Source organism: Natator depressus, chromosome 13, assembly GCF_965152275.1.
Source record: "Natator depressus isolate rNatDep1 chromosome 13, rNatDep2.hap1, whole genome shotgun sequence".
Lineage (NCBI taxonomy): Eukaryota > Metazoa > Chordata > Testudines > Cheloniidae > Natator > Natator depressus.
Genome location: NC_134246.1, coordinates 16,106,143 through 16,127,442, shown reverse-complemented (window position 1 = coordinate 16,127,442; position 21,300 = coordinate 16,106,143). Strand labels below are relative to the sequence as shown.

The 21,300-nt window shown below is 43.2% G+C and overlaps 1 protein-coding gene across 1 annotated transcript in view; it reads right to left on the bottom strand.

The window, feature by feature from the left end:
* Positions 1 to 1,018: 1,018 nt before the first annotated feature.
* The window catches only part of RIPOR3 (RIPOR family member 3), a 71,059-nt gene continuing 50,777 nt past the window's right edge, over positions 1,019 to 21,300 (bottom strand). The window contains exons 12-22 of the mRNA XM_074969587.1: positions 19,632 to 19,761; positions 17,983 to 18,567; positions 15,832 to 15,971; positions 14,734 to 14,857; positions 10,035 to 10,170; positions 8,513 to 8,674; positions 6,944 to 7,102; positions 5,573 to 5,775; positions 5,098 to 5,181; positions 3,836 to 3,926; positions 1,019 to 2,583 (exon numbers count right to left, since the gene is read on the bottom strand). Of these exons, the coding sequence (XP_074825688.1) occupies positions 2,483 to 2,583; positions 3,836 to 3,926; positions 5,098 to 5,181; positions 5,573 to 5,775; positions 6,944 to 7,102; positions 8,513 to 8,674; positions 10,035 to 10,170; positions 14,734 to 14,857; positions 15,832 to 15,971; positions 17,983 to 18,567; positions 19,632 to 19,761 (1,915 nt within the window). The 3' untranslated portion in view covers positions 1,019 to 2,482. The remainder of the gene's footprint in view (positions 2,584 to 3,835; positions 3,927 to 5,097; positions 5,182 to 5,572; positions 5,776 to 6,943; positions 7,103 to 8,512; positions 8,675 to 10,034; positions 10,171 to 14,733; positions 14,858 to 15,831; positions 15,972 to 17,982; positions 18,568 to 19,631; positions 19,762 to 21,300) is intronic.

Genomic DNA, 21,300 nt, shown 5'->3' with positions numbered 1-21,300 from the left:
GCTACAGCAACCTGTACAACAAGGTTTCCTGCAGATGTAAATATGACATCTCCAAGTACTCTGGGTGCTTTTTCATAGACTTTTTAATGAGACAAGCTTTGGGCCTTTTGATTACCGTTAGATCAATGTCCGTTATGAGAGTGGTGGTTGTACACATTCCTCTGCTCTGTAGGTGTATATAGTTTAAGTAAAGCTGCCTGGAGATGCCAATCCCAGTAATCCCTTAAAAAGACGTGAGAAACACCAGTGTCGAAGAGATGGGATGTGACACTGAGTCACGTTAGTGTAACTGCATAAAACCTAGCTCAGACTGCAGCTTGGATCAACTTCGTTCTTGTATTGTAATCCTCTCTCACTTTTAAACAAACTATTCCTTGTTCTCTTGTAAGGATGAAGTTATAATATATGCAAATATTACAATTGTGTGCATGCCCTCTGCTTGTAAATGTCTGCAAATTAAGTGGAGCTCTGTGTACTGCTGAGGAAGAGCTCTCCTGTTTTTACGTTTGGAGTGGAACAGTAACCGAAAGATGCTTTTCAAGCCAGCATGTCTCCTCCCTAACTTTCCTCTTTTTTTTTTTTTATTTAGGAGAGCAAAAAGTTTCAGCCTGACTTTGAATGCCAGGCCTATGTTCTGTTTATTTCCCCAAAACAGCCAGAGCAGGTACTATATAAACTTATGCTTCTAAAATAATACTGGTAACTAAACAAATAAATTCAGGTTCATATTTCATAAGCAGTGACCATAGAACTAAATATGTGATATATCCTCCCCCATATTTGGCTGTGGCTTATTTCACTGGTTTTGTTCTAAGGGATCTGTTTAACTAATAGTTGCCCCCATAATGTTTTCAGCACACAGACTGTTTGCAAAAAGGCAAGCACTTAATGTTTTATTTAAAATTTTAGAAAACTGTATGTAAACCAACATAGAAATAAATACTGAATAGAAAAGTACAAAGCACAATATACTGTATAATATATACATAAAGACCAAGACTGTTCAAGTATTGTGCCTCACGTGAAGTTCCTAAACCCATATTTGAATACTCAGAGTGGGTGGTCTTATTCTAAGAGCTGAGCACTCAGCACCTTCTGTTGAAAATCAGGCCACTTCTAGGTGCTCAAGTATGGATTAAGGAGCCTGACTTCAGGTACCTTTTTTTAACCTTAGCCTAAGATTAAATGATTAAGTGTATAAATTAAAAACTTGACACTTCTGCCTGGAGCTGTCCATATACAACTCAGTTCTATACACTTAATCCATAAATGTGAAGGACAGGCATGTGCTGAATTCTTAAAGTAAACAAGTGAGGTTGAAGGAATATTCCCTTAATAGTTTCCTCCTATCTACGCTTACACGGTTTTCAGATTAGAGTTAATTTCAAACATCTCTTGTTTAAAGCACTGAAATCCCAATTTGTCTACTGCACATTTTTACATTGCTTCCAGAAACCAATGAACTTTTAAGATCTTACTCAAATTTACAAGATAGCACAGACCAGCCTAGAAATGATGTTTTAAAGTGCATGGCAGCTGCTATGACATCAGACAGAACAAGTGCTGGTTTATAACTTCAGCTTGGACTAGTTTTCTGCAGATCTAACTAACATTGACTAAGTGTATATAGGTATTCTGGCTCCTGAGTGCTGCTGTCCACATCCACATTGTCTTATATCCATAAAATCAAAACTCTAAGGCTGTAGGAAAGCTACATCTAGGACCAGCTATTCAGCTGCTGTAATCTAGTGGAGTTATGCTCCTTTCACACCAACTGAGGAGCTGACCCTTCATTTTTAAGTAGTTTGTGTCAAAGGAGGGGAAAACACTTTGGGATGATGATGAACAGGCCCATTGCCATCAGTTCAGAGTTTCTACATGTGAAGCAGAAAGGAAACCTCTATCTCTTCACACTAAGCTTTATTTCTGCTCATGCTCTCTGCACTAAGAGAGACAGTACTGTCACATGCCAGGTCTAAGGCTACACTTTACCTTTGCTCCCTTGCCACTCATGAATCCCCACAGAAGAGGAGGAGAATGAGTTTGTGAAATTGAGTCAGGATTCTTAGTGAAAACAAACAAGTTACTAAATCTCCTGTTAGACTCCCCTTTTGCCTCCTAATGTGGGCAGACTGAGTTTTTTCAAGGTTTATTGTGCTTCCTGGTGGACACAGCCTGAGAGGGGCTGATGGATTTACACTAGCACCACACAGTGATACTTCATGGTTTTAGCTCAGTGTCAGAAGAATTCTGATCCATCTGCTGTGGTGTGTGTGTTGTTTTTTGTTTTGTTTTTTTTTAGTCCTAACCCCCCCCAATGGATGCTCCCACTCAATATTCTGAAATCTGCTAGATACCTGTGTGTGCTAATTTAACCACCTATTGGTAAATGGAAAATATACCATGGAAACCAAATCCTTCTGTAGCCACCTGGGCTGTAGGTCAGACCTGGGTTGTAGATCAGCTTCAGCATTTCATTTAGTTAAAATATTGTGATTTCAATTTCAGCTTCTTGGTATACAGTCTCTCTCAACTCACAGCATACTCTGTCCATTTTTTCAAAGGCTAGTCGTCCTTTTTCACCTACAAATAAAGATAGATCATAGTGAGGACAAAAAATCTGTGAGGGAAGCTCAGATGAGGTGAGGATCTGTTAAAAGTTTCACCATAGCTCTGCACCTCCTCTTATGACCTTGTTACAACTTGGGTGTTCAGTCACTCTTGAAAATCACCGCCTTGGTGTTTTTTGGATGCTCAGCTTGAGACACCTTTTAAAAGGGACCCAGTTTCAAAAAATGGCTGAGCAGCTACCTGCTGAAAATCAGGCCCCTTTAAGGCACCAGTTTGGTGTGTCCAGAAAAGAGACACCCAAAAGCATAAGTAGTTTGAAAAATTTGGCCTGAATGCAGATGAATTGTTGTAAAGGAATACCTTAAAATGAAACCATTCTTGTTTCCTGGGGCAATTGTCTAGTCACTGGCCATGAATCTAGCTGTAGTAAGAAATGTAGTACAAGTGAAAAGAGAGCCAATATGTACTATCTATGTCAAAGGTACTTGGGGAGTCTCTTTAGTTACTACATATGTGCTCCCATCCTGCCTCACTCAAACAGTAATTGCACAAAATCAGATCCCATCTTTGCCAACCTAATTTCAGTTCCTTGATGGCAACTGGATCACAGCTTAATTTTTCTCTCTGGAAAATGCAAGTTAATGAATACACCCCTCTGATATTCTTGGCAGTTACATTCTGAGCTTGACCCCCTGTGTCAGTTGAGTTTTACACTGCTGTAACTCAATTGAATCAGTCTCTATATGTGCAATTTGCCTCTTTATTTACAACAGTGATGTCCGTACTACATATTTTAAAATCAAATCCTACCTAGATTCAATAAGACTTCACCCTAGTTATCAGTCTGGTTAGACTTTTACATCTACGGCTCCCAAAAGACACACGTACCAAATGCTAATATTTTGTTAACAATGGTGTTGACAGCAATGCTGGAATATCTTTAATTTTATGCCTTGTTTGTTACCTGAAATTATCTTGATGCTCACTGTCCCTTTACAATGGTTAATAGTTTGTACAGCACTTCCCCCTCAAGCTGTCTTCTGGGCCTGTATATATACAAAGCCTTGAAAGACTTAGCATGTATGTTGTATTAAGATTATTGTAATGTTCTGACCCAGTGTGTCATAAAACCTGTTATCTCCGCCTTAAACACATTCTTTTGCTGACGCATGTTGGTAAAACTTTAGGCCTATTTTGTTTTCTTAATAGCTCATCTGTCTCTCTCCTTTCAGCATCTTTATTTAAAGCTGCAGTAAACATTTACCAAATGACAGCGTTGTTTCCCTGGCAGCGTTCCGTACATCCTCTGCTTCAGACTGACACAGGCTGGCAATCTGCTCAATGCTTTCTATGGCCTGTTTGGGATAAGAAAAAACTGCAGCATTATCTATTTAATCTTGATCATTTCTCTCAAACAGTTTTCCCACCATAACACCAAGGTACTATCTGTTTACATAAATACGCAGACATGCACCAGCTGTTCAACTGCCATCTCTTCTTGTATCTCAATTCTAAAATGGTTGTTTTCCCTTCCCCCCGACCCCCTCCCCATCCTCCCGAATTGGCTATAGGTTGGTTTTCTTAGCGTAGGCATAAGTTTGCCACCTTCTAGCCTAGACTCAAAGGATTAAAGTTTTGAAGATATAGGATGTGATTTACCACTGCATTACTCCAGTATTGTACTTCAGTTTTATGCCAGTGTAACTCCATTGAAACTGCAAGTAATGCAATGGTGAACCAGGCCCGAAGAGCACTGAGTCAGCCAAGTTATCACACAGTTGCAGACACAAAGGGCCCAAGATGGCTTTCTATCAGTCATTCCTAAAAAGTAAGAGTTAGTGGCTTGGTCTATCTTGTGATTTTTTTTTTTTTTTTAAATAAGGAAATGCAAAGAGTTGTGCTGTCAGTAGTTGCTTATGTGCAAACTAACTGGTTATGAAAGTTATTGGAAGGATTTGACTCCCCTCTGTGCAGGAAAAGTTCTGCTAATTTGTGTTGAATTTTGCTGGTAACTTAAGACAGAAAGCGGACAGATTTTTTTTAAAAGACGAGAGCCTCGAGCATGCTGGGATTGTTGATGAGCAGTTACTCTCAAAGCAGGATTAGAAATGTATTCAGTCAATCTTAAAGCAAGAGCACAAACTCTATTCTGTGTTTGATTCCATTGTTAGTACCTTGCTAGAAGCTAAAATGTCTCTCCAATCAGAACCTGTTTTCCAACCCAACTCTTCTCCCTATTAAGAGTGAAGTGGTAACTAAGAATGTTCATTGTGTCTACTCTCTATACTCTAGTTGTTGTCCCAGTTCGAATAGGATTTACATGACCATTGCTCTCTGCTGGTTGCCTCAAGTAGCAGCAAAAACCATGGGGAGCTAAAGAAAACCCCAGTTTCCTCATGTATATGAGGTAATTTAAAGAAAAATCTGAACAATGCCCACCAGAAAAAATTAAGATGAACCTTTAGCCATACAACTGGACACAGCCCCACATGATAAAAATCCAGTTACCCAGTCAAACACACTTACTCTGAGGTTTTTGAGAGCCAGACATGCAGCTTGCTGTATTTTTGCATCACACTCAGCTAAAATATCCGTGTAAAAAAGCAGAGCCTAGAAAATAAGATTGAGTGATTGGTTACCCTGCAAATAACTTCTCGAGTGTTCTGCATGCCAAGTGGACTGAGATCCAGTGCTGCTTTACCTATTTGAAACTGATCAAACAACACACAAGAATAACTTCTGATGCTGAAAGGCAGCAGTCTCTGGGATAGAATATGGCGGGTGTCAATAGTGCAGGATAGAACCGAACAGAGTGTTGATCCTTAACTCAACATCTGCTACCCCAGTGGGTGCAGGGTGAGAGCTTCCTAGAAGCAGGGTGCAAGTATAACTCCTTCCCCCCAAAATACTGCTGCTCTCAGGGAGATTGGATTCCTTGAATTATAGCATCTCACTCTGAAAACAGGTGAGAAACCATGAAGTGGCCCAATTCAGTTAATACCTTCTCCCTGAAATTCTTATTTGTTGCCGCCCTAGAGAGACAGGCCGTTGCTGCTTTGCTGACGTGGCGGTTGTCATCTAACTGCAGAATCCCAAGCAGCCGTAAAGTTTGGGGCAGAGGCTGGAGCTGGCTCAGTCGCTTTCCTTTTAGTTTCTTGATTTTCTTAAGTCGCCCAGGACACTGTAGCTCCTCAATGAGCATCACTACAAATGGAAGAATCAGTTCAGCTACAACTGTGTGCAGTGTCTATAGAGAGTTGGTTTTGAGAAGTCCCTTCCAATTTTGTCTCCTACCTCAGACATGTGCCCCTTATTAACATCACTACTGAGCAAGGCTGTCTCTTAGAAAATACTTTGCGAGGTACATGACTAGGTAAGAGGTGAGCTGCAAGTACTGCTAGTCTGCACCAAACATGCTCCTTTTACCATTCTCTTATCCTCCCTTCTTCCCCCAGTTTGTCCTTTTCATCTCCGCATAAACCTAGCTTGTAAACTCCCTGAGGCTGTGGCTATGTTTTTACAATATGTATGCACAGTGCCTAGCAAAATAGGGCCCTGATTTTTGACTGAGGTCCATAGGTGCTAAATTAATAAAAACCGATTTGGTGAATCTGAAACCTTTTGGAAGAATGACAATTTGACTATATTACTAAAAAAGAGGGGAAACTGAAAAGTTAAAATAAGCATCTGTGAAAGATAAGGCTGCACTGGTTAGGAGGAGTGTAACTGTACTATAGAGAGAAAATAATATGCCTTGTTTTAAAAATAATGCAGCACACTGTCCTTTTGAAACCCTACACGCGATAAGACAAACTTCCTACACCTTCGTGTTCACATACTGAGCAGGCATGAATGGCCCAGAGGAAATGAAATTACCCCAGTATCTGCCACGGTCAGATTTTCAAAGTACTGGGTGGACTGGGTCTCAGCATGACAGTAGTGCTCTCAGCAAATGCATATTAGTTACTCCTGGAATCTTAATGCCACTGATCTGTCTCTCATCACTGCCATTATGACCATGCGATACCATAAACCATCTACTCAGCTGTGCAACACAGCAGCTTACTGTGCGGCCAGTTTGGTCTCTCCTTATATTGCAGACTTTGAGACCTAAGCCAGACACTTGAGCTAAATATTTGCATCAAATCTGTTCCTTTTCTGTCTAGCTATAGCCTGATTTAATTAGAGCAGGGAAGGCAAAAACTGCATGGGCATAGTGAGGAGAATTGTATTATGGTAGGGTTGTATCCTTACTTTAAAAAATTATCCCTTGGGGATTGGAACAGATACAGCCCCATAAGCCATTCCAGCAGCCAACTAGCTAGCCTGAGGGTTGTTTGTCTGAGTGCAGTACCTGGCAGCCTGCCATTACCTTCTTTGATGAGTTCTGCCAAGTGCTTCTCCAGGTTGGTAACATGCTCTTTCTCCAGGTAGCTGTGAAACTGGAATAAGGTAAGCAGTTCTTCAGGGGGGCTCCCAGAGGGGAGCAACCCGCTGCAGGTGACTATCTGCTCCAGCAGCCTTCGCAGCACTGAACAGATATGCAGAGAAGAGCAAACAAAGAAGGCCCGCTGAGGGGCAGGACACTTTGCACTCATGCATTTCATTTACAGTTTTAACAAGAAGACGTTGAAGGCTGGAATTTTCAGAGGAACATAAGGAAGTAGGGGCCTAAATCTCACTGAAATTCAGTAGAAGGCAGGCCCCACCCTCTGCTGAAAATTCCAGCCAAAGTACAAAACAGACCTCATCCAACACCCACTGAAGTCAACAGGAGTTTTTGTATTGACTTAACAGACTTTGAATCAGGTCTGTAGTTGGTAACAAAAACAAGGCAGCCTGGTCTAAGAAGATTAATGCAGGGACTCAGGAACTAGCTGTGTGACCCTGAAAGAGCCACTAAACCTTTCTGGACCTCAGTTTCCCCATCTGTAAAGCAGAGTATCATGATTTTACCATATAAAACAAAGCAGTGCTCTGTGTACATGTTTAGAAGCCCTTTGGAAAAACCATGGTTGTGTAAGGCCAATTCCTTTGTTTAGAAAGATCATCCTGTGGGAATTCTTGGCCATATTGTGCATTCAGTGTTGGGATTAAAATCTAAATGAAAGTCCTAATGTCAGATGTTGTTTGTGTCTCTCTTTTAGTCAGTTTTTATCAATTTTGTTTTCTCTCTTCTACAATGGGGGGCACTGTGCGTGTGAGTGCGCGTGAGCACACCCCTTTGCAGCAGAGTCTGTACTGAGCTTTACTTTCAGTGTTCACACATCACCACAAGGCCATTGAGTGACATACAGAATACTTAAATGATAAACTCTACAGGATATGGATGATGGCCCAGATTCTGGGAGTTAGGCACCTAAATACCTTTGAAGATCTGGGCCTATGTCTGCCTCATGTTTGTACAGCACCTAGCGAAACAGGGCTCTCATCCCAACAGGGGTCTCTGGACACCACTGCCAATACAAGAAATAACAGTAACTCCATGTTGACTTTCTGAGATGTGTGTAACACAGAAGATAGAACACAGCATTCATAATTATCTTAGCGATTAAATGCCTGCAATTTTTGATTGTAACTTCTTTGGTATATCAAATAGAAGGGAGGGATTTTCAAGAGTGCCCAACGAGTCAGGTTTCTAACTCCCATTGACTCCTAACCCCCTCATGTGATTTGGTAAATCCCACCCAAAATTATTACAAAACATTAATCTAACAGTCCATAACGTCATGGGAGAGAAGTAATGACTCATCAAGCTGCGTGTGCAGAGTGCTATAGTCATTTTATAGTATAAGTAATAAATCAAGGGGATAGAGCCTGAATCTTAAATATAGTTTACAAAGAACAAGTTCTATGTCATTTTAAAAAACCTACAGGGACAACCTTAAACTCAGTGTACAAATAAAATTAGGTGCCTTATCTTCTGCTAATTGACTGGTACCTGCTTCTACGTGTCCTGGATATTTCTCCTTCACTTTGAACATTAATACATATTTCAGTGGATTCTGGAATTTTTCCGATGAACAGAACAAGATATTTCCTGGCTCTGTGAATTCACTCCAGATTTTCAGACACTGCTTGTGCTTTTTCGCCTTGTGAATAACTGTAGAATAAAGTTTTATAAAGTCAGCAAGTGAGCTGGAGTGCATTTTAAATGAGACATGAGACACCAGTTGGGATGGCTAACAAATGTATGAACGTCATTTTTTTTTTTACATTCCGTAGATGGATTTCCTTACAACTTAATTTTATTGCCAATTTATTAAAGACTCACTGAGGACCTGATCCAAAGCCCACTAAAGTCAATGGGAGTCTTTCCATAAACTTCAGTGAGCTTTGGATTAGGCTCTATGCTCATACCAGCGTGTAAGTGAGAGGTCTATCATGCTCCTAGCTCATGCCTTTGCAGGGACATGGACTGCGCTCTACTAGGGATTCCCCTTCTCTAGCATCCTAAATTATCTCATTGGACCATGATCAACCTATTAGGATTGCAGACAGCCTACGACAGCATTTTGCAAGATAAAAGGGTTGTGTGTTAGGTGGTAGGATGAGCAAAGACCTACAATCATAAAATCACCTCCATGTTCTAGAGGGCAAGTAAAAAAGCCCCTGCTCCTCTTCCCTAGGGGCTAATTCCTTCTCAAATCCAAATGTGGGGCCTAATCCAACAGTCCTTGCTTAGGCAAAATTCCCCTGGATTTCAAGGGAGTTTTTCTGAGTAAGGCCTGTGGGGGCTGGTCAACAGTTTAATTTGGATCACCACAATAAAAACCTGCATCGTTCAGTATCTAATAATCTCATTTGTGTTGCTATTTCACTCACTCCCTTTTGCTAGGGAGGGATAATGTTGATGTCCAAGAGCCAGATTTTTAAAGGCATTTAGGCACCTAAAAATACAAATATGCACCTAGTTTTGAAAATCCTACTGGATGCCTATCTGCATGTTTAGGTGCCTAAACTGGCCTCAAATAATTACCCATTTTCCTTGAAACCAAAAATTTAGGATTTTTAAAAGTGCTCACTGTTGGCTTAACTCTGATCCCCCTGGACTCAGTGGGAATTTTATCATCCATTTTAAAGGGAGTTGAGTTAAGCCAGTGTTGAGCACTTTTGAAAATCCTTCAAATGCAAAATTCAAAACACTTATGACCCCCTTCGTATGGGGTGGGGGAAGCCCCTTTATATGAAATACGCAAGCTCTATGGTTTACTTGGTACATACAGGGTCAAGTTAATTATTGCCTGGGGCAGCAATTCTAAAAACCCTTTCCTTTCTAACCAAGAAAGAGCTGAGTCCCAGCTGTTAGGGTTTATAACCTACCCATAAAAGCTGCTTTGACTCAGAATTTATTTAAAAGCCTTCAGAATCAATCCCTGATTTGTCATACGAGGTGAGAGCCATGTTACCTGGGCCTCTCTGGTCTCCTACATATGCCTTGGCATCACACACACATTACTCACCCTCTTCAACAGAGGTGAAGCTCCGAGCTTCCAGAACACAGAGCTTTGAAACAGTTTCCAGCACTTGTTTCTGCCGTGACACTTCTTCCAGAAGGCTCTCCTGGACAATTCGGGCTATGTTTGGCAAAACCAGTTTCTGAAACAAAGTGTACTTTTCCTCAGTGGCTGAGATTAAAGCATTGAGCAAACTGAAGAAGTGCTGAACCCCCTGACTTTCAGAGCTCAACTCTCCAACAGCCAGTGGGGAAGACAACTGCCTCTCACAGAAATCCAGTTTTCGCATTGTGTCTTGGATGAGATGGAAATAGGAAACAGACTTATTGAAAGTCTGTGGATAAGGATAAAAGGGGTAAAAAACAAGAGTGATGTCATAGTAGGGTCTACTACAGACCATCTAACCAGGAAGAAGAGGTGCATGAGGCTTTTTTTAAACAACTAACAAAATCATCCAAAGCACAGGATTCAGTGGTGATGTGGGACTTCAACTATCCAGACATCTGTTGGGAAAATAACACAGCAGGGCACAGATTATCCAACAAGTTCTTAGAATGTACTGGAGACAATTCTTTTATTTCAGAAGGTGGAGAAAGCTACTAGGGGAGAGGCTGTTCTAGATCTGATTTTGACAAATAGGGAGGAACTGGTTGAGAATTTGAAAGTGGAAGGCAGCATAGGTGAAAATGATCATGAAATGGTAGAGTTCATGATTCTAAGGAACGATAAGAGGGGAAACAGCACAATAAAGGTTATGGATTTCAAGAAGGCAGACTTTAGCAAATTCAGGGAATTGGTAAGTAAGATTCCCATGAGAAGCAAGTCCAAGGGGACAAAAACAGTTCAAGAGAGTTGTCAGTTTTTCAAAGAGACATTATTAAGGGCACAAGAGCAAACTATCCCACTGCGTAGGAAAGATAGGAAGTATGGCAAGAGACCACTCTGGCTTAACCAGCAGACCTACAATAATCTGAAACTCAAAAAAAAAAAAAAAAAAGTCCTACCAAAAGTGGAAACTAGGTCAAATTAAAAAGGATGAATATAAACAAATAACACAAATATGTAGACACAAAATTAGAAAGGCCAAGGCACAAAACGAGATTAAACTAGCTAGAGACATAGAGGGTAACATCCTACAAATACATTAGAAGCAAGAGGAAGACCAAGGACAGGGTAGGCCCATTACTCAAAGGCGGGAGAGGGGAACAATAACAGAAAATGTGGAAATGGCAGAAGTACTAAATGATCTGTTTGTTTCAGTTTTCATCAAAAAGGTTAGTAGCAATTGGACTTCTAACATAGTGAATGCGGAGGTAGCATCAGAGGCTAAAATAGGGAAAAAACAAGCTAAAAATTACGTAAAGTTAGATGTCTTCAAGTTACCAGGGCCTGATGAAATCCATCCTAGAATACTCAAGGAGCTGACTGAGGAGATATCTGAGCCATTAGTGATTATCTTCAAAAAGTCATCGAAGATGGGAGAGTTTCCAGAGGACTGGAAAAAGGCAAATATAGTGCCAATCTATAAAAAGGGAAATCAGGACAACCCAGGGATTTACAGACCACTTAGCTTTACTTCAGTTCCTGGAAAGATAATGGAGCAAATAATCAGCGAACACCTAGAAGATAGTACGATGATAAGTAACAGTCAGCATGGATTTGTCAAGAAGAAGTTGTGTCAAACCAACCTAATAGCTTTCTTTGACAGGATAACAAGCCTTGTGGATAGAGGAGAAGCGGTAGATGTGGTATATCTTGACTTTAGTAAGGTTTTTGATACTGTCTCTCATGACCTCCTCATAAACAAACTAGGGAAATACAAGCTAGATGGAGCTACTATAAGATGGATGCATAACTGGTTGGAAAACTGTTCCCAGCGAGTAGTTATCAGTAGATCACAGTCAAGCTGGAAGCACATATTAAGTGGGGTCCCGCAGGAATCAGTGCTGGGTCCAGTTCTGTTCAATATCTTCATCAATGATTTAGAGAATAGCTTAGAAAGTACACTTATAAAGTCTGCGGATGATACCAAGCTGGGAGGGGCTGTAAGTCCTTTGGAGGATAGGATTAAAATTCAAAATGATCTGGACCAACTGGAGAACTGGTCAGAAGTAAATAGGATGAAATTCAATAAGGACAAATGCAAAGCACTCCACTTAGGAAGACACAATCAGTTGCACACATACAAAACGGGAAATGGCTGCCTAGGAAGGAGTACTGTGGAAAGGGATTTGCAGGGTCATAGAGGATCACAAACTAAATGAGAGTCAACAGTGTAACACTGTTGGAAAAAACAAACAAACCACCCATCATTCTGGGATGTATTAGCAGGAGTGTTGTAAGCAAGACACAAGCAGCAATTCTTCTACTCCATGCTGATTAGGCCTCAGCTGGAGTATTGTGTCCAGTTCTGGGCGCCGCATTTCAGGAAAGATGTGGACAAATTGGAGAAAGTCCAGAGAAGAACAACACAAATGATTAAAGGTCTAGAAAACATGACCTATGAGGGAAGATTGAAAAAATTGTGTTTGTTTAGTCTGGAAAAGAGAAGACTGAGAGGGGACATGATAACAGTTTTCAAGTATGTAAAAGATTGTTATAAGGAAGAGGGAGAAAAATTGTTCTCCTTAACCTCTGCAGATAGGACAAGAAGCAATGGGCTTAAAGTGCAGCAAGGATGGGTTAGGTTTAGAGTGACCATGCATCCTGTTTTGGCCGGGACAGTCCCTTTCTTAAGCCTTGTCCTGGCTGTCCCAACTTCTTTTGGCAAAACTGGGCATTTGTCCAGTTTGTTCTTGCCAACTGATCATCATTTGGCAAGAGCAAACTGGACAAATGCCCAGTTTTGCCAAAAAAAAAAAAAAAAAAAAAAGTGGGTTGCGACCCCTAGCAGGGCACAGAGGAACATGCTCGGGGGCAAGTGGAAATGCCAGCCCTGTGCAGGAGGGAGGGCTCAGGACAGCATCTCGGGCCAGACCAGTCCCACATGGGTGGGTGGCAGGGGGGCTTGGGCTGCCCCATGCATGAGGGGAGAGGAGGGCCTCGGGCCGGCCCCATGGGGTGTCTCATTTTTCCTTTGGGAAAATATGGTCACCCTAGTTAGGTTGGACATTAGGAAAAACTTCCTAACTGTCAGGGTGGTTAAGCACTGGAATAAATTGCCTAGGGAGGTTGTGGAATCTCCATCATTGGAGATTTTTAAGAGCGGGGGATGGTCTCAATAATACTTAGTCCTGCCCTGAGTGCAAGGGACTGGACTAGATGACCTCTTGAGGGTCCCTTCCGGTCCTATGATTCTATGATTACATTTTGCATCTCTCTCTGAACTGGAAAGTCTTCTCTTCCCATCTGAAATGGTTATAACGTTGCTGTACATGGTTCAATAGCAGCCCAAGGTTGATGTATTGTACTGATGTGTGGAGTAATCCTTGTAGAAAGCCTTTTGTGCTTCAGGGCCTGATCCTAGCTGATGCTGAGCACCCACTACTCCTAGTGAAATGAATAGGGATTGTGGCTGTTCAGCACCTATGAGTCCCAGAGGTGTTCTAGAGCATAGGTTCCGAGCCTTTTTCTTTCTGAGGCCCCCCCAACATGCTATAAAGACTCCAGAGCCCACCTGTGCCACAACAACTGGTTTTCTGCACATAAAAGCCAGAGTCAGTGTTAGGGGGTAGCAAGCAGGGCAATTGCCTGGGACCCCACACCACAGGGGCCCCCACTAAGATACCTTGCTCAGCCTTCAGCTTCAGCCCCGGGTGGGGCTTCGGATTTCTGGCCCCCAGCGAGTCTAATACTGGCCCTGCTTGGAGGCCTGCCTGAAAGCTGCTCGAGGCTCCCTAGGGGGCCCTGGTACTCTGTTTGAGAACCACTGTTCTAGAGAAATCATCATTACTTACCCCGGATACTGGCTATTTTATTCCAGTGATACCAAATTTTCTCTCTGAAAAATTGGTCTTTTGCCAATCAATATGCAGTTCAATCCAAACCCGTCCTACTTCATTCATAGCCAGCTCACCATGCATAAGTCTTCTGAGTGCAGACCTATTAATTCCTACTCCAGCAAAAAAGGTCCAGTTTTGCAGAAGCCGTTTATGCCCACCTGATTTCCCTTTACATAGGTCTGTGCATTGTAGTTTGAAAATCTGGCTCAAGTGATCTGCAGTTCCATTCTTAGTCATTCCACTTTATAACATAACCTCATAAATCGCCAGTTCTGTCTTTGCTTGGTGGTTATAAATGATGACCCAGATCCTCAGCTATGGCCATGGAGTGCACAGTGCAACTCAAGAATGGGGGAAAAGATGGGTGTTGCACTCCCTGATCCTGCACCAACTGAGTGAAGGGCTGGTTTCCAGCATAAATCAGGGTAGCCTGAAGCCTGCCTTATACTTGCCTTAAACTAGCCTGAAGGCTGCCGGATGTGAGAGGCAAATAGAGCTGCAAGTGCTGGGGCAGAAGTATGTCCCAGCCATGCCAGCTTTCACTCCAACCATGTCCCCTTCACCAACAGCCAAAGAAGGGTCTGGCATAGAAACCGTTACTCCCACACTATGCTACCAGAGAAGTCTGTGCTAGGGGGATTCTCATAGGGCTGGCTATGCCAGCTTTGTGCCCGTTGCACAATGCAAAGTGCCTGCACTGCCTCCCGGGATCTGGGCCAGTATCAATCCACTGCAAATGGGTTCATCCATACGCCATTCCTTACCTGCAAGAGAGCTTTGCACAACTGCAGATGAACTATCAGAAGTTTGTCTAAATCATCATTCCCTGTGGTTAATTCTTTCGTTTCTGTTTTCCTGTCATAGCCCAGTATATTGTCATTGTAAGTGCTGTTAGAGAAGTTAAGAAAGGGGAACAAGTAGTTAATGTTAACCAGCCATTGTGTGCAGTGAAGCAGAAGGATCTAAAACACCAAGAAAAAATTAAAAGTTGTTTAAAAACCCACAAGGCACCTCTAGCCATTAACTCCTATATCTTCAACAAATGAATGTGAAAGTTTCTCTTCCTGTCTTCTCAGTAATAATCCCCAAACTCACCAAAGTGGTCACCACTTTTGACAAATAACTGATGCTCTATAGGAGCAGTAAGCCTGTTAACAATCTTGGTTGTGTGTAAACTTCCTACAAAGGTGAAGATGGGGATTTAAATCTCTAATTCTCATGTCAGGAAGGCAACAGTATGTCAGCTAATCCTGTGACCTCGTTTTTGTGAGGACCACCATCCAAACAAGACACTGCCATCGATAATGTGTGTTGAATGGCTGGCCCATTTGGAATGACGTATTGCAAAAGCAAAATAAAAACACCTTGTTCTCTAGCAACTCCAACTCAAGGATGCTTTACAGTCTGGTCTATCTGGGGCTACTCAGCACCTCTCAGGATCAGGCCCACAACCCCAAAGGGTAAGTTTGAGTGTTATGAGCAAGGGTCACAAATATGAAACAGAACCCAGTAGAAGAGACCTGTGAGCTGCTCCTGGCCTGTTCCCTTGCAAAACTGTTCCTCATCATACCCATACATCTGTTTGCTGAAGTTTTAAATATCCCAACTATCCCATTCTTCAGCCTAGTAGGAGGAAGGCTTTTCCAGATATTCAGCCTAAACATTCCCGCATTTCAACCCATTTATTGCTCTGACTGAGTTGTACGTTTCTTAGTATCCTCTCTCTCCTGGGTGTCCACACCCTGGGCACCAACCTCCCCCCACTACACAGTCATTGCCTAACTGAGTTCAGTGTATTTAACTCCTGATCTTCCTCCTTCTAATCCCTCCAGCCCCTCAGTGGGATGCATTGGTCTGCTCACCTGGTACTGTCTGTCCTTATGCTTCCAAATAAGGAAAGCTCATCAGCACTGCAGTCCGTGTTTAAAAAGTCAAAACTTTCCAGCACCATCTCCACCATCAGACTCTCCATGGATGAATGTTTCTGATGAGACGTCTTCAGCTGTTGATAGATAGGAAATAAACTATTGTTCTTTGCAAGGATCCTGGTGTCCCCCCCAGCAGTTCACCCATACGAATTTACAAATCACCATCTATTCAACCACGGGTCAGTTTGCTCCCATCAGCTCATCCACAACACACCAGAAGAGCTGGTCCTTTCACACATACAAAGCACTTCAGCCACATCGCCCCCACCCTGAAACAACTTTGCCAATTCATTTCAGGAACTAGTTCAAAAGGTTTATCCAGTTTTAAAATTCTCCTTGGGTTTCCTACAACCTCACCAGTGTAAGTGTAAGACCATCCTTCTCTGCAGCTCCTGCCATTTGGTACAACTTTCCTGTCTTTCTCCTTCTTAAGATCTAGAGCTATCAGTTTTATACTGCCACCCATCACTATAGTATCTGAGCACCTTCAATAGCGTGCTCGTACCCCTTCATGGGGTGTCTGGCATTTCTCCCCTTTCTCTGCTTGGGGTAGAAGTTTTGGGAAAGGGGTTGGGTTGGTTTGGGGGGTGTTTATGTTCTTTTAATTTTTCTGAGGGCTAAGGATTTAGGAGTAGAAAGCAGTGTCAGTGACATTCCTATCTCAGATCTAGCTGAAATCCTACAGTGTCTTCTCTCTCTTGCCTACACACAGGGCCTCATGTATTCCACAGCTGTGGGACTACAAGTGCAATCCACCCTTTGCCACAAAGTTGTGCTCCAGAATCTTTCACGTAGGGGGAAAAATGTTTCTAGTCTCATATGGTTGTGAAGATATCCTTAAACACATGGGTGGCGGGTATAATAGCCACTGCCGTGGGATGCCATTTGTGGGGTTTTACTTATTATTATGTGTCATGCAGGTTCCGGGGCAGCTGAGGCTGTATCTGCTATTCAGCTTCCGGGTTCCTCAGTAATCTCCCTGGACTGCAGAGATGGACAGCTGTGGGAGGCACACAGCCTTTACCATTCTCTGGCCAGTGACGGGCTGCTCAGGCCGGGGCTGCTCGGGCCGGCCCGGGGCTCAGGTCGGTTGGCCAACACAGCCCAGGCGAGCCTGGGGCTGCTCGGACTGGCTTGGCTGGGACAGCTCAGGCCGGATCGGAGGTCGGGGCTACTCGGGCTGGTCCACGGCTCGGGTAGGGCAGCCGGCACAGCTGGGGCAGCCGCGGGAGGTGGGAACGAGGGGGGGCCCTCAGGGCTCTGCCAAGGGGAGACAGAAAGGGGCCTTGTGCAGAAGGAGTGGGGCCAGGGGCTAGCCTCGCCTGAGGCAGTGTCCACCAGCAGCCCATGCTTAAACAGAAACTGAGTTTTAATATGAATAACTGTCATCTTTCTGAGGGTGCAGAAGCCCTTAAACATTAGCTCTGATGGACTGACCCATTCATCAAGGGGGTGTTCACTCTGAAACTTATAGATGACAACATACATGCCAACATTGTCAACAATTTCACTGCTGATCATTTTAGCAGGAAAAAAAAACCATGAAATGTGCTTCCTCTAATCCCAGACTGTATCATTAGATGTAGAATTTAATATAAAAATAAAACACAGTGGCTAATATCCTGATTGCCTTATTAATCTTCTTGGGGGTTTTTTCCCATTAAAACCTCCATCTAAATGAAATGACTGTGGAATCCCACACCAGTGTCCCACAATGCAGGGACCTTACTACAGAATTTAGGTCCAGTTTGGCTCAGAGAACACAGGGCCTTGATTATACTCTGCTTTCTAATTTCTCCTTCCCTCTGTTATTCAGCTCTGCAAAGCATGTTGGGATAAAGTGCATGAGAGATGTTATACAGACTGAAATATTGTTGCACTTAGCTAGCTCTTTTGACTTCCAGCCATTTCTGAGAAATGCCTGAGCTCTGGTGGTCAAACCAACATTTTGGGAATGTGCCACTGAAAATTTTGAAGCCATCGATACTTCATCATGTGGTTTTGAGCCCTTTAGAATAGTAAGAGGAAAAATGATGAACAGCAAAAACTACAGCTTATTGCACAAAGGTGAAAATAACACCACACCTTTAATTTGTCCCTGATGCATAAAACTTGGTACTCCAATTCCTCCAATTGGGTTTGCCCTGGATTCTGTGACTTCAGCAAATTTAACACTTCTTGAAGGAGTTTCTCAACTACTTTGGCACTTCCAGCTGGTTTTATGTCATCTTCAGTGTTCAAGCTTTTCCGACCAACAGACAGGACATTTTCTTGTTCCACTGGCTGGTGACTCCAGTGCTGGCTGATGGAATCTCTGCCATCTTTGCTAATGTCCCTTGGGTTGGATGGGCTACTTGGAGCTCCATCCATGGTGGGTGTCTCTTTCAGGATATCTAGAGTTGTGTGGTTTGGAGACTTGTGTTGTCTTCCTTCTGCACAGGTGTCCTGTACAAGAACCAATGGCAGGGTCCTGTGGTCTGAAGCTGGAGTCACATTTCTGGTTTCTGTTCCTTTCTGATCCTGGAAGCTGAATGAATCAGTCTCTGCAGAGCTGTGGTTGTCATTCCTTAGATGCACATCAAAGTCACAGTCAGCCAAGTAGCTCAGTATGCAGGGGGCTCGCACCTCATCGTTTATGCCACCTTGGTTAACTCGTTGCTGCGAAACAGACTGCAACAAACAGGGTCAAGTGTAAGTACAGCTACTTGATAAATACAAGATTTACCCAGAGATGGAGAGTCTCAGCCTTGCCCTTCTGCAGAGATTTGGGGTGACAGACAGCTATAATGGCCAGAGAAACCTCTGAGCCCCATGCAGACCAGAGCAGGAGGACCTGTCAGGGCAAACCATGCATGGGTCCAATATTTACATTGATCTCACCTCAGGGAAGAGCTGAAGACAGGCAGAGATGACTCCACATTTAAAGAACTTTAAACTGAATGTTAAAAAAATAGTGTAAGATGCCACTGCCTGTCACATTTTTCATTCCAAAGGGGCCCTAACAAATCGGTTCTAACCCCCCTTCAGCCCAGTACAATATGATATTAAATTGGCTGGAAAACGTTTTCATGATTAGTTATTAATAAATACAGCACACACATTAAATAACTACATAGCCCCATAATGCCACTGTTTGCAGAAGACTTATCTACAAGCAATGCTTTGTACTCCCTCTGCTGGCTTGGCAGGAGCACACAAACCTGACTGCCAGGCTGACATGGGAACCTGTGTTGAGGTTAGGGGAGTGTACGCACACCATGCCTTTGCTACATATTGCCTGTGCTAATAAGAGGCAGGAGCATACGGAACAAAGCAGCAACACTAAGTGTAAATTCTGTTCGAAACACAGGAGATTCTCTGGTCCAACTGAACTGCACTTGGCACTAGACTGGGGAGAGGGGGGAGAGAAGGGGACGCTTTATACTCCACCTTTAAACCACCACTATGGTTCACTGCTCCTGGGATTGGCCAGTTCCCAGTGTAGACTGCTCTAATTTATGCCTGGCTGCACATGGGGAATATTTGGCAGGAAAAAAAATGTTTGCATTTCAAGATTCTAAAATAGGATTGAAAACAACAGGAGTTAAATTAAAAAAATAAAACACCCCATAATGATCTCCATACTGCCCTGTGTCTGTGGTCTGCCCAATTCTCTTCTGCAACAATCTGATGCCCCACACACAGCCCCACTTCACTGTTTGTGCACAGTGTTTTACTTCCCCCATCATACTTACGAGATAATATTTCTCCCTGAAGCTTGGAGTGTTTGGCGGAGTCCAGTTGTATAAGGAGCTTTTCCTACTACCCAGAGAAAACTTGGCAGTAGTTCCAGGGGACAGAAACAGGTTCTCTGTGTCAAATGGGCTATGAGCAGGGAATACAAAAGGGTAAGTGTTATCAAAGGCCAGGAAGCATTTAGGTGTTTAGCAACAGGAACAGCCACTGGGATTTGAGCCTCGTAGCATCATTCGGGTCCCTGAAGTTTATTAAATAATACTCAGCTCTAGGATAAAAGAAGAGGGAGGCAAGCAGCCCCTCTGACTTATTTCCTTGACACCTGAGCTGCAAGAGGGAGATAGTGGGGCATCATCCTTTTGCATAGAGAGAAGTACTGACTAACCTCATCCTTCAGGAATGGCTATCACAGCAAAGCCTAATCAATGCAGAGCAATCTGAGCTGGCTTCTCTCCCAGAATCAGATCAGAGTCTGAGGAGAGCTCCCTCTCTTTCTGTGGGGTCTTATATCCCACACAGTAGTTCCCCAACTATGGCCCATGAACGGCAGGGTGCTTGCAGGTGGCCAGCAGAATGGTATATTGGCCGCATGGTGCTCCAGAAATGGGCAGGGGATATTAAATGAAGCATAAAAGGAGTGTGTAACTAACTTTTTCCACAAAGGACAAAACACTGTAACTTGAAAAGCCAGTGAAAAGGTATTAAATACAGTGTTGATCCTACATACACTTAGAATCATAGAATCATAGAATCATAGAATCATAGAATATCAGGGTTGGAAGGGACCCCAGAAGGTCATCTAGTCCAACCCCCTGCTCGAAGCAGGACCAATTCCCAGTTAAATCATCCCAGCCAGGGCTTTGTCAAGCCTGACCTTAAAAACCTCTAAGGAAGGAGATTCTACCACCTCCCTAGGTAACGCATTCCAGTGTTTCACCACCCTCTTAGTGAAAAAGTTTTTCCTAATATCCAATCTAAACCTCCCCCATTGCAACTTGAGACCATTACTCCTCGTTCTGTCATCTGCTACCATTGAGAACAGTCTAGAGCCATCCTCTTTGGAACCCCCTTTCAGGTAGTTGAAAGCAGCTATCAAATCCCCCCTCATTCTTCTCTTCTGCAGACTAAACAATCCCAGCTCCCTCAGCCTCTCTTCATAAGTCATGTGCTCTAGACCCCTAATCATTTTTGTTGCCCTTCGCTGGACTCTCTCCAATTTATCCACATCCTTCTTGTAGTGTGGGGCCCAAAACTGGACACAGTACTCCAGATGAGGCCTCACCAGTGTCGAATAGAGGGGAACGATCACGTCCCTCTATCTGCTCGCTATGCCCCTACTTATACATCCCAAAATGCCATTGGCCTTCTTGGCAACAAGGGCACACTGTTGACTCATATCCAGCTTCTCGTCCACTGTCACCCCTAGGTCCTTTTCCACAGAACTGCTGCCTAGCCATTCGGTCCCTAGTCTGTAGCGGTGCATTGGATTCTTCCATCCTAAGTGCAGGACCCTGCACTTATCCTTATTGAACCTCATCAGATTTCTTTTGGCCCAATCCTCCAATTTGTCTAGGTCCTTCTGTATCCTATCCCTCCCCTCCAGCGTATCTACCACTCCTCCCAGTTTAGTATCATCCGCAAATTTGCTGAGAGTGCAATCCACACCAT